Here is a 12737-nt window from a genome sequence, read left to right on the forward strand (position 1 = left end):
GAGATCCAATAAATGCAAATGTCAGCACCTCGATCTATCTTCTGGGCTAGAGGCGCTGTATATCCACCCTCCCCTGGCAATGTGCCAGCATGCTGCCGTCGTCGCTGTTTGCAAACGAAAGGGGCACTTTATATGTATAGAAATGCCTTTTCGTTTATATCGTATACAGACATTAGCTGCATACTACTATTTAGTTGATCAATTGTCTTTACAGCACTGAAAATCACATGGTTTACTTTCTGAATGAGCAGTGCCTTGTATAATGTGTCAGGACTTAGGCACATTTATTGACAGTGATTCCTATTTCGACTAAAAAGCCCCTTTACTTTTTAGAAATTTATTATGTTGCTATTTTCCTTCTACATGCAGATGGAATAATTATTCTCTATTTTCCAGATGCACTGAGGTGCACTCCTGTACCCATCCCCATAGGAGAGTTGCCACTCTGTCTCTGGGCATCGTAAGCATGAACCTAAAAATAATAGCAGGTGTAGTGGAAGGAAATTATGGGGGGTTCCCGGGACTCCCACTCAATTTTGTTTGTTCAAATGGTTGGCTGTGTTGTTTTGATAACCAATTTAAAATGCATAATGGTATACACACGAGCTCTTTCGGTGCATAGCCGTGGATGAGCACGTCCCGCCCTTTGTTGTGTTGTATTTGTAACCCACAAGCTTCGGCACTCGCCTCCTCGCTTAGCAAGTGCCATTCTTGGCTCTAATGCCCAGCTAAGCTGATTATCAGCGCTCTGCCCTGGATGCCTATTTACACATTGATTAGTCACTGAAGCTCCACTTAATCAGCACCGAGTCTTCTGCCGCCGAGGTATGTACCATATAACATTGCCCGAACAATTTAACAATGCTTATTTTGCTTTAGTGTTTAAGTGTAAATTCACTAATGGTAAATTCTCATGTTATGTGCTAACCGTAGAGGCTGCAGTTTAAAATATGTTTGATACTATCCCGTGTCACTGCCTTGCTCCACCTTGGTTCACAGTGTTATCAAGAGTGTAAAAGGCAAAACATGGTCTAAAAAATAAATATTTTTGCCGCATGTTGTAAAACGTTATTTCCTGTAGAGGGTTTAATACGCAGCCCGGCGGCTGTTAACATGCCAAGCGTCTACGGAGGCCGCAGAGGTCATCTCTTCGGGGATCCCCCGGAGTCTGCCGAGGTTCATCTCTTCGGGGAGCCCCGGGAGTCTGCAGAGGTCATCTCTTCGGGGAGCCCCCGGAGTCTGCAGAGGTTCATCTCTTCGGGGATCCCCCAGCAGCAAGGGCTGCAGGTCATGTTTTCAGCTCTGCGTGCTTGACTCAGCTGAGCTCTGTGCCCCAAAATGCCCGGATCTGTCTGGAGCCTCGGCAGACTGGTTCACGTATAATTTAATACCTGCGCGCGCGAGGGCGCGTTTTGATTGACTGTTGTACCTCTTTGCCTGTGTATTGCTCATAGAGTTGCGTCAACTCACAATTGTATGCCAATCTACATTAATTAAGTTCAAAGAGCCCTTCTCACAAGCCACTTGAACATGATGTCACAGAAGGGGCCTGCCCATCCCTTCCCTTTTCTTGTCTTTCTTAGCTCCGGTTGCATCTACTTTCAATTTCCTCAAATACCATTATGGGAACAGCTACACTGACGCGCGCTGCTATGAGGACTGCATTCAAGGTTGTTAGGGACTCACCCTCACTTATGCTGTAGAATCCTCCATTTTGAGATTCTTCTGCTTCAAAAGATACAATCCCTTTTTTGGTTTCAAAACTAAAGGTGTCCTATTTTTCATGAACCTCGTTCAATCCAAATAATGTGAGACTATTTTTTAGGTTTCGCCTACCTGACTGTGCAAGCTGCCTGGTGGTGAGAAGACCTCATGTTAGATTACAGTGGCCTGAGAGCCCTGCCTTCGCTTCCCGTTGGCTGGCTTTACTGTCACTCTGATTTGCTTGCTTTTCATTTGCTTTGATTTGATTTCTAGGTTTTGCAGAGGGCTCTTATGCCCAGGGGCCTCTTGGTGCTAGCCTGTGAAGCAGAGCACAATAATTTACAATAAAGCCATGCTTTTACATTTTCCTGAAGGCAAGAGGCGGATTTTATATCATGGGCAGATCGTTCCATTGTATTTAAAAAATATGTATTTTATTAAAAAGCTCAGAAGAAAAACACAATCATTATATCCGCAGTACATATTCAGAGTATTACATCGTTATTGATAATATATCCACAGCCATCATCCTTTCACCGGTTCCATATTGCACTCTCAGAATGTTCTAATCTAATCTGGAACGTGCCCCCCTTTCCCCTGAGTCTTCCTGATATCCCCGATATTTCTGCCATTCGCCCCAAATGTTATCCCATTTACGTGGACAACCTCTGGCTTTGTAAATCACTTTCTCTGACCTAGAGCACCAGTCCATGTCCGATTTCCAGGCTCCCAGTTCCGGCACTTGTCTAGCCCCCCCATTTTTGGGCTATATTTCATTTAGCCACCATCACAGCCACTTTCAGCCAAGTAGTTGTGTATTTCGCCCATTTGTCTTCCCCTGTAACACAGAATCATCCAGCGTGATTCCACTGGAATTGTTATTCCTGTGACTTTTGATATACCTTTTGTCACTCCCTTCCAGTATTTATGAATGTATTTAGACTCCCACAAAATATGAAAAAATGTGCCTATTTCACCACATTCCCTAACACAGAATTCGGACAATCCATATACCAGGGTTTGTAATAATGATCTGGAGGCATAGGATTTATGTAATATGCGCAACTGTACCAGAGGGAACCTGGCTCGAATTGCCACTTTTTTGGGACTTTGTACCGCCTCTTCCCAGTTGTCATCCTCCAGTAGCCCCAAGTCCGTCTCCCATGTCGCCCGGAGAGGATCTATTGGGTTTGGAGAGTTATAGAGTAACTTTTTGCATGTCAAGCAGGTGGCCTTAGTCACCATCGGGTCCATCAACAATCTATCCTCCAGAGGGGAATAATCTGAAAGGGTGTCTCCCTCCCTTATGTGCTGGTATAATGCGTGTCCTAATTGTAAACATTTATACTGTTCCGTTCCCGCCAAGTCATACTCCCCTTGGAGCTCTGTGAATGTGAGCAGTTTCTGGCCCCTCCATATATCTTCTAGTTTCTCAATCCCAAAAATCTTCCATTTCTTTTAAGTCTCCCTAAGGGCCCTCAACTCCTTCAACTGGTCACAGTCCCAGAGTGGCGTTCTCCCAGTTAACTTGCCCTTCCACCCTATATGTTTTGTCACCTCTTCCCAGGCTCGTACAACGGATCACGTATGCATGGGCAAGTGCTTATCTGTGCATCTGCTGTACCGGGCCAGATCGTTCCATTGTGAAGCAGTGTCTCCGAAACAAAACTTCTACCCTCCCAAGAGACCAACTTATTGGGGGATGCAACTACACTTCTGGCATTACTGGATCAAAGGGAAATACATAGGGTATGCCACCTGAAATTATTTTTCAAATAGTCAAGATGTATTCCAGTTAGACCTTTGAATGCTGTGCATGGTTACATTTGTTAGTTTATGTGGGCTTACTCATTTGTTTGTCCCTACCCTGCAGCATGGCCTCATTACTTGTGTCCTTCCACTGCTTGCTTTTTAAGCACTACTTTTTTTTTTGGAATAAATACTCCATAAGAGTGCCTACATTTTCCAGTTGTCTCCCTCATGTATTTTTATCTCCTGGTCATGCTCTGTGTTGGTGCTCGTTGCCCATGTGCTGCTCCACGCCTCCTCAATGTTATACTTACCCTTATTACTTCCGCTGTGTTGCTTTCTTCTCCATGTGCTTCTCCCACACCCGCTCCATATTACCCTCTGTCGCATATTGCTTCTCCCCCAGACCCCAGCCCTCTGTGTTGTTTACATCCCCCGCCATCGCTATTGCTACCCCCACCCACAGCCTCTGCGTTGCTTCCCACGTCCTTTGAGCTGCTTCCCACACCTGTGCCCTCTTTGTTGCTCTTCCCCACCCACTCCCCATACTTTAAAGAAAAACAAAACGGTGCTATGATGCGGCGGCCACATCATTTTATAGGGGAGGCGCAACACGCATGAACACACCTACAAAATGGCATGAGGGTTTTTACTGAGTTGCATTGGTAAATTAAACAAAACAAATAGCATAAAATAATGTTTTTGAAGTGTGGGGTGTGGGTGAGAAAGAGCAACAAAGAGGGCACAGGTGTGGGAAGCATCTCAAATGACATGGGAAGGAACGCAGAGGCTGCAGGCAGGGGGAATCAATAGGGAGGGCAGCACAGCCTGTGGGGTTAATGTACAGCATGGCTAAAAACCGCTGGATAAGCCATTAAGTCCCAATGGAGATACCTTGGGGCTTATTTACAAGCCCATTGCGCCGCCAGTGCATCACTTTTATTAACGCACCGGCAGTACAATGGGCATCCCCATATTTACAAGGCCATATAACGTCACCCTGCGTGACTTTCATGGCCTGGTAAATATGTTTCCCTTTCACGCATATCTCTGTGTGAAAGGAGCATTCCATGGGTGTTGCTGTGGGTGCTCCCAACCAACATCCATGGAACTTGATGCAGTCCCAGATTTACATTTCGTAAACCTTGTAATGCGTCAGAATCCTACCCGTCCCCATGGGAGACGTAAGGAGGCGCAACCAGGAGAAATACTTTTGTTTCTCCTCGTTTTTTGCTCTTTCTATGGGTGTTGCATTCTGCAGCACACATAGAAAACGGAAAATGCCTTTAATGATTGTTTTTGTGCAGGGTGGGAAATGAAAAATGTCTCTTTCTGCACAAAAACAATCATCCCCTCAGCGCAGGCACCCTTGCAAAATGACGCAAGGGTGTCTGCACTGGCGCAGGGCTGCTGTTTGTGCGCCGGCGCAGGGGAGAAGGGCAGGAATGCGCATCCCTGCCCTTTTCTTTTAAGGTACCGCAGGGCAGCAGGAAGGCTTGCTGCGCTACCATGCATCCAACTAATGTAAATGGGGCCCCTAGTGGCTATGCCAATGCTTGTTTGCTCGGTCAAAAAACTGGCCAAAGCAATTGAATATCTCTTATGACATTAGACGTCATGCCCTATTTTTGCACCTTGCAAGATGGATTGGAGAGCTTTCATGTCCTCGTCTCGTTGTGCTCTGAAGTACAGGTCTGTGAAGTCAATGGATTAAAAGGACGGCGTGTTTACCAATCAGAAGTCTAGCAACAAAAGGCCCGTCTAGCTCCAATCTGCGCGTGGGCATGAGGTTTCAACACTCACGTGATGTCGTTAGAGCCACAATGTGCGTTAGTTTAACAGTACATGGAAAGGCGCCAAGCGATAATAATAGAGAGTGTTCAGTGATGGGAGCATGTGAACAGGGCATGCGCAAGAGGCACGAGTCGGTCGGGGTTTGTGTGTCTGCGATTCATCAATGCAGGACTCCTGTGGCAGGGACTGTGCTCCGTGCAGCGCCTGCTTATCGGGTTTAGAGATTACACACTGCCAGTGCCAGCTTACCCAGCCGCAGCTGTCTCTTTATGATCGAATCCATTCGCTGCTCTGGCGATGGAGGAGGCCCGGGATCTAATGCTCTCTTGTGTTCTCTCCCCCTCTCTCAGGGCCGTATATAAAGGAAGATGTGCGACCAGACGTTTCTAGTTGCTGTCTTCGGACCTTGCGCAAAATGTCGCAAAGAAAAGCCTCTGAGGACAGTCTACGAACGGTCTCAGCCTATCACCGTCTGCTGGCTGTGCGTGGAAATGGTATGAAGGCATTCACTGCGCATTATGCACACAAGACTGCGACGCAGTGCACATGTGAACAACAACAGAGCAGCTCAAATATGCTTCACCGCACATCTTATGTCCATATCACAAAAGGAATAAGGCCTTCTTTATCACTAGTGCTGAGTGTGCGGGGCTATTACCAGAGATGTTTTAAGGCATGGGCAAAGTGGGTAATTGCCCAGGGCCCCCACCTTGCAAGGTTCACTTCTGTGTATTTTTGTATCTTAACATTTAATGTATAATTCAATATTGTTAGAAAACATAGCGCTTGAATTCGAAAAATGGGTAATAAAATTCGAAGTTGTTTCAAATAGGGCACCACCCAAAATATTTCTTGCACAAGGCCCCCCCACATCCTTAGATGACACTGGCCATTGCCATGTGGGTCATGATGCCCCTTCCTTACATATTCGACATTACGCTTAGTTTATCTGAATTTTTTTATGCAATGTTGTATTTCATGTGCAGGAACTTTAAGCAAAGGTAAGTATCAAGAGTGAAAGGGCCTAAATCTGAACAGTGAGCTAAAATCGCATTAAATGGGGCTTGCACCCATATGCTTGTTGTTCTTCGCTGTGTAGCAATTGCTGCACGGGGTCTGCGAGGCATTAAGCAAGCCTTGTGTTACAAAGACTAGACTGTGGTAATAACTTTCTATTCGATTTTTGACTTAGTAGTAGTAAGTGCTCAAATGTATATTTTATAGTATAGTAGTTTGCAATAACATATTTATTCGGGTACAGACACAGCTATTGGTATTGTAAAAACATCAGCAGTTTCTAATCAAATCCATGACCATGGATGTCATCCCATGAAAATTTTCGTATTTTCCATAAGTCGTGAAAAAAGTATAGACTTTTCACATTTTATGGAATTTATCCAATGGAATCCCAGAGACGTCTTCTACATGTATGTAAAACAGATAATGGTTGTAATACATTGGGTTACTGGTTTGTGGGGTGAAACCCTACCTCAAGTAGCAACCACTAGCCTTGTCAGGATGAGGAACAAGCAAACAACACATTAACCTGTGCTCAACCCTCTGGTTGCTTGGCACGGAGCAGTTAGGCTTAACTTAGAGGTAATGTTAAAAGTATTTATCCAACACTTCAAACAGTAATAAAGTTAAAACACAACAAAAGAAAAAATCCAAACCAATTTAAAACAATAGAGTACATTTTAATAAAGAAATCAAGACCAAAACGACAATAATCCAATCAGTAGAAATGGAGAAATGCAAGTTTAAAGATTAAAGATTTCAGTGAAAATAGCACCAAAAAGTACAAAACACCAACTCTGGGTATTTGGTCGTCCTAGACCGGGACAAAATTCACAAGTTCAGCACTATCGCAATGGAGCGTACTGCAAGACTGCAATGTGCGAACCTCCATAGTCATTGAGGCTGCCATTTGTGGTGCGAGGGCCTGAGTCAGGGAGGCATTGTGGAGTGGCAGTTCCAATGCAAGGTCAATGCGGAGTCTTGCACTGGGAGAATCCTCACAGCAGAGACAATGCGTCAGAGCTGCTTGGTGTTGTGCCACTCAGCAGAGGAGGTGCATTGTTTCTGCTGGATCCACAGAAGGGCTGGTAGAGCATCTTCAGGCCCAGTTCCAAGGGTCCAGGACTGGGATGGCACCACTTCGCAGGGTAGTACTCACAGACAGCAGATTCCAGGTGCTGGGTTCAAGGTTGTTGAAGCCTTCTGTCCCCGAGGCTCTAGACAGGAGGGCATTCAACTAGCCGTAAGAGTCACTCTTTGGTCCTGTGTTCAACAGATGCAGGTCCAGTCCTCACCCCCGTAAGCGCGTAGCAGGTCAGCACAGCAGGTCAGTAGTACTACAAAGCAGCAGTCCAGCAGAGTGGCAGTCCTTTCAGCAGCACAGCAGTCCTCCTTCCTGGCACAGTCTCCACATGTCCAAAAGTGTACTGAAGAGTTGGTGTCTGAGGTCCAATATTTATACCCAATGCCTCCTTTGAAGTGGGAGAAGCTTCAGAGGTTTACCTTTGAAGTGCACAGGCTTCCTGCCTCCTCTACTCCAGACTACCTACAGAGGTTATGCAGCACCTTGTGTGGAGGCAGGACACAGGCTATTCAAGTGTAAGTAGGGCTGGGCCCAGCTCTGCCCTCCCATCCTGCCAGTGATGGCACATACATGCACACCAAAGCTCTTTATTGTCTGTGGCTCTCTTGGAGTAATACACAAATTCCCACCCAGTCATGTGACCCAGTAACAGGCTGCAGGCACTAAATGGCTGAGGCACGAAAATGCCATCTTTTTAAGAGTGGCATTGTCAAACCATGTAATTTAAAATCTGACTTTATCATCAGAGAAGATTTTTCATGACAATCCCAATGACACCAAATAAGAACAAATTACCTATTTTCATTTGGAAGTTACAGCTTAATAATTGAAATAAGGTAAATTCAATGTTATCCTAAGGGAGAGGTAGGCCTTGTCGTAGTGAAAGATGAATGTAAGAGTTTTTCACTACCAGGACATGCACAACTAGAAACATACATGTACAACTTTTTATTAGCTATGCACCCAGCCTCACGGGCTGTTTAGGACCTACCCTAGGGGTGACTAACATGTATTTAATAGGAAACTTTGGGCCTGATAAAAGGTTTACTTTGATAGGTCGAATATGGCAGTTTAAAATTGGATGCACAGGCTGCAATGATATACCTAAGACATGTTTAAAGGACTAGTCAAGTGGGAGGCACAATCAGTGCTGCAGGCCCACTAGTAGCATTTAATTTACAGACCCTGGGCACAGGTAGTACCCCTTTACAAGGGACGTACAAGTAAACTAAATATGGCAATTGGTTCTAAGCAAATTCTATCATGTTCAAGGACAGAGTCCAAGCACTGTAGCACTGGATAGTAGCGCTAAAGAGCGCAGACTCCTAAAAAGTCAACAAAAATAGGTCAGATAACAGGAGGATGAAGGCATAAAGTTTGGGGATGACCCTGCAGAAAGCACCAATCCCAACAATAATTAATGACTTTGAAAAATCTTTATCATACCATCCCTTTGTGGGCCCTGTACCTCTTCACATACACCAGCCCTTGCCCTCCACCCAAGTAGAGCCATAATGAACTTTTATGTCATGACTACCCTTTCAGACTACCCTTTCAGAGCCGGTGGCCTTTTAGCAGAAAAGTGCTGTAAAATGCACTATTTTACACACCTTTTCCAACATTTCCTCAGGGGGGAATCCCCAAGCTCTCCATTGAAAAATGCTTTGTTCGCTTGCTGCACTTTGATGTTGGACATTGAACATGGAGTTAGTGGGTGGAGCCAATATTGGAAGAAGATAAAGCCAATGAGAGAGCGGGTGATGCCAGTGGTGGAAGTGAGTGACAGCATCTTTTGAGGAATTTGGACACCTGTACTTAATTTGTTTTACAACTACAGCAGTTCTCCCCAAAGCTGTTAGCAGTGCATGTGTAGTTACTCTTCAATTAATATAAAGTGAGCATTACTAGGTGGCTCAGTCAAACAACACCACAGACAGATAAAGTGATGTGAAGGTTAAGAGTTTAAATCACAGTGAAGCCAACTGGCTTCCATCTTTCTGTATTTGATAATTTCAGTACCATCACTAAGGTATGAGTTTTAATTTCATAGACATCTTGTTCACTTTTCCCTAGGAGTGTAAAATATTTGTCAGATTATTGCTGTCATATCAGTATTTCATTATGTTAAATATATGCTAAAGGGTACTTGTAATATATCTTTTGAAGTGATTACAGTGTTTTATAATACCCCAGCTTGGTCTGGCCTCTGAAAGTCTTAGCTGTCTTGCAAGACTATTGTATAAAAAAAATAGAATAATGTATAATATGCTTACACATGGTGGCTTTTGGACAGCCTTCTTTCTCCATTGGTCAGTTCAGTTGTCATTCACGCCTCGCTTTTGCTCACCACAGCATACAGCATTGAGCAGTGACCCCACCCACTTGAGCCATTGGCTGCTTTCTGCGTGAGTGACAGCATTTTGCTACTGCATATTGTGCACATCCACCATAAAAGTAGTCTCCTTCAATGTTAAGGGTGGTTGGTAAATGTAGTTTGTTTTGAAACATACTTTTGAAGCCAAGTGACTGACTCTGTCAGCCATGGCACATGTGTGAGGAGCAAATCTAGAAGAGCTTCCATATGCTGAGAACGACGAAGAATGTGTTTTCTTCACACAGTATGGTTTCCACCCTGTGAAATATGTTTTTTTCTGGGCAGTATTTCATTATTTTTTTTAATTTATGCACATCATTCATGCCTTGCCTCATATTTCGTTATTAAACAAACAAAATGCCTTCGTTTTGTACTACTTTTCGGTTGGTGAATTGTTGATATGGATACTTGTAGTGCTTTATTTGTGTGGGCATGCTGTGGCATCAAATTACTTTTAGTTAATTTGGGAAATGCAAACATACATACCGTAAGACACAAGTCCATGATGGGTGCTGTCTTAATAGTCAGGCTTGACCTGAAATGCGTTCTCTTAATGGGTGGCTCGTTTCGTGCATGCTTATTGCAGTTTTTGATACCTGTTGTACTTTACGTGTTTATGAGTATTGTAGGAGCAAATCTTTTGGTCCTCTATTATATGGCTGTCAAACTATATTGTACTCATTCAGTACTTAATATACTGGGCAGAAATTCCGGCCTTCATCATCAAGATTGCAATGTATTATGATTGTTGTAGTCTAATCTCAATACATTTCAGTAGTACCATTAGAGTTGTTAGCCTGTAGGGCAGCACATACATGGATCAATGTGTGTTAGAAAGTGGATAATTGGTTAGGGTGGATAGTAGCCCACTTGTAAGGTCCAGTAAAGGTTTCAGTAGATTAAACTTAAACTCAACCCCTGGTAGCTATGGCACAGAGCAGATAGGCTTAACTTAAAAAATGTGTAAAGCATTTAGAATTACTAAAACCGAATACAAAATAAAAAATATAACTGAATATGAATCCCATTCCAATTTATGAAAAATAAGGTGTATTTTAATTAACAAGTTCACACCAGCATAACAAACTTCAAATAAGAACAGGAGAAGTGAATTTGTTAAGTTTTGAATAAAAATAGCAGCAAAAACCACAAAGCGTTAGCCGCATGCAACTGTTCTCGCTAGACTGTGTCATAGGCAAGGGTTGAACCCCAAAGCGATGGAGCACTGGTCAGATATGAGACCCTGATTGGTCCCAGTTGGAAAGTTACCTTCATACTTAGACAATTTTCAAGACAGTAAAGTCGTCAGTGGGGCAAGGCTGCATGCTGGATCTGAAGGCAGGCTCATCAAAGACAGATTAAGGAAGGATGAGGTCTCAGTGAAGCCGTCAATGAAGATTGGAAAATCTCCAAGGGTGAAAAGTCTGGAGTTTACTGCCAGGAATTCATCTACGTTTATCAAATGTTACTCAGAGTGTTGCCCGGTGAAGATTTCCATCTTCAGACTTAGACTCTTTTCTGGAACACTGATTCATTCAGAGGGACAAGGCTGCTGGCTCTAGCTGAAGAGGGTTCAACATCGTTGGAAGCCAGATGGCTTAGGCCAGCTGAATCAGATTTTCTGTTGTGGAGAAGATCGTAGTGAGAGCTATGGCAAAGTCACCCTCGGCGGATTGGCTGGCAGGTTGGTGCCGGTCTCTCAATGGTCAGTGGCGGCTCCTCCACTAAGGCGGCATATTACAATCAGAACTTTTTCAAGTGATTCTTTACATTACTAGGCCTTGACTGATGCATTTGCCTTGCCTTTCTTAAAATTCATGATTTAGATTGCTTATAACTACTTAATTATTTTATCTCTTTCGGTAAAAAATAACCTCTATCAACATCTATGGTCCTGAGGGTGGTTTCATGACTTATGACTTCAAAATGTCGACACTCTGGCTGTTTCTGCTCACTAAGGATTATTTATCAAATCCAGGAACTTAAAGAGCCTGAAAATTAGAACATCCTGATGTTTTTAGCATGTGCTCAGGGCCGTAACAAACACCCCCGCCGCCCTGCGGTGTGGGTGGGCCCCCAGTCTTCCGTATGTAAAGAGCTGTGAGAGGCTTGCTCTAAAGCAGCTGCAGTGTGAAGCCTACCCTGAGCTCCTCACGCTGACCCAGGACTGAAGAGAAACAAAGTAACAACTTACATTGTTTCTCTTCAGTCAGAGCCATGCCCGGAAAAAGGATGGGGGTGAGGGCCCTCAGAGAGAGCATTATCCACAGGGCACTGCTCCTCTGAGAAGGGAGGAGGCAGCACAGAGCTGACAGGGGCAGGAGAAGGTTTGCAGCTCCAGGAACAGGATCTGCTGGGACGCATTGGAAGGTAAACAAGCAATTGCAATGCAATTGGTCTCACATTTGTGAGAGTTAGAGCTATTGACGTGGTAAAGGGCAATGTATTTTACCTATGCGTTTTCTGTTTGGAGTCGAGTAAATGTGTGTGGTGTCAAGTGGACATATATGGTTTGGATTGCAATTGTTAGTTGTGGAATTGTGTTGTGTGGATTGGATCTGTGTAGTGAAATTATGTGGCATGGTGTGCAGTGTAATTATGTGGATAGTAATTGTGTGGTATTGAGTGTACTGGAATTATGTGTAGTGGGATTGTGTGTCATGGAGTGGGATTGGGTGTTTTGGTGTGATATTATCTCGAATGGTATTTTGTGTTGTGGAGTGGTATGTAGAGGAGTTTGCTTATGTGGTATGCCGTTAAATATTGTAGCATGATGTGGAATTTTGTGGTGTAGATTGGAAGTATGTGGTGTGTTGTGTAATTGTGATGTTGGTTTGAATTATGTAGTTTGTTGTTGAATTATGTGGTGTGGAATGGAAATGTGTAGAGTTGAATTTGTGTGACGTGGAAGTATGCGCTGTTGAGTGAAAATTGTGTTGAGTGGTATTACGAGGCATGGTGTGAAGTGTAGTTATGTGAAATGTTGCTACGTGGCATAGACTGGATTTATGTGGT

At 43.9% G+C, this 12737-nt stretch overlaps 1 protein-coding gene across 1 annotated transcript in view; it reads left to right on the forward strand.

Moving 5' to 3' along the window:
• The first annotated feature begins 723 nt into the window (after positions 1-723).
• GNB5 (G protein subunit beta 5) overlaps positions 724-12737 on the forward strand; it is a 322810-nt gene continuing 310796 nt past the window's right edge. Inside the window, exons 1-2 of the mRNA XM_085644176.1 lie at positions 724-825; positions 5598-5741. Coding sequence (XP_085500302.1) covers positions 5616-5741 — 126 coding nt within the window. The 5' untranslated portion in view covers positions 724-825; positions 5598-5615. The remainder of the gene's footprint in view (positions 826-5597; positions 5742-12737) is intronic.

This window comes from Triturus cristatus, chromosome 3_1, assembly GCF_964204655.1.
Source record: "Triturus cristatus chromosome 3_1, aTriCri1.1, whole genome shotgun sequence".
In the NCBI taxonomy this organism is placed as follows: domain Eukaryota; kingdom Metazoa; phylum Chordata; class Amphibia; order Caudata; family Salamandridae; genus Triturus; species Triturus cristatus.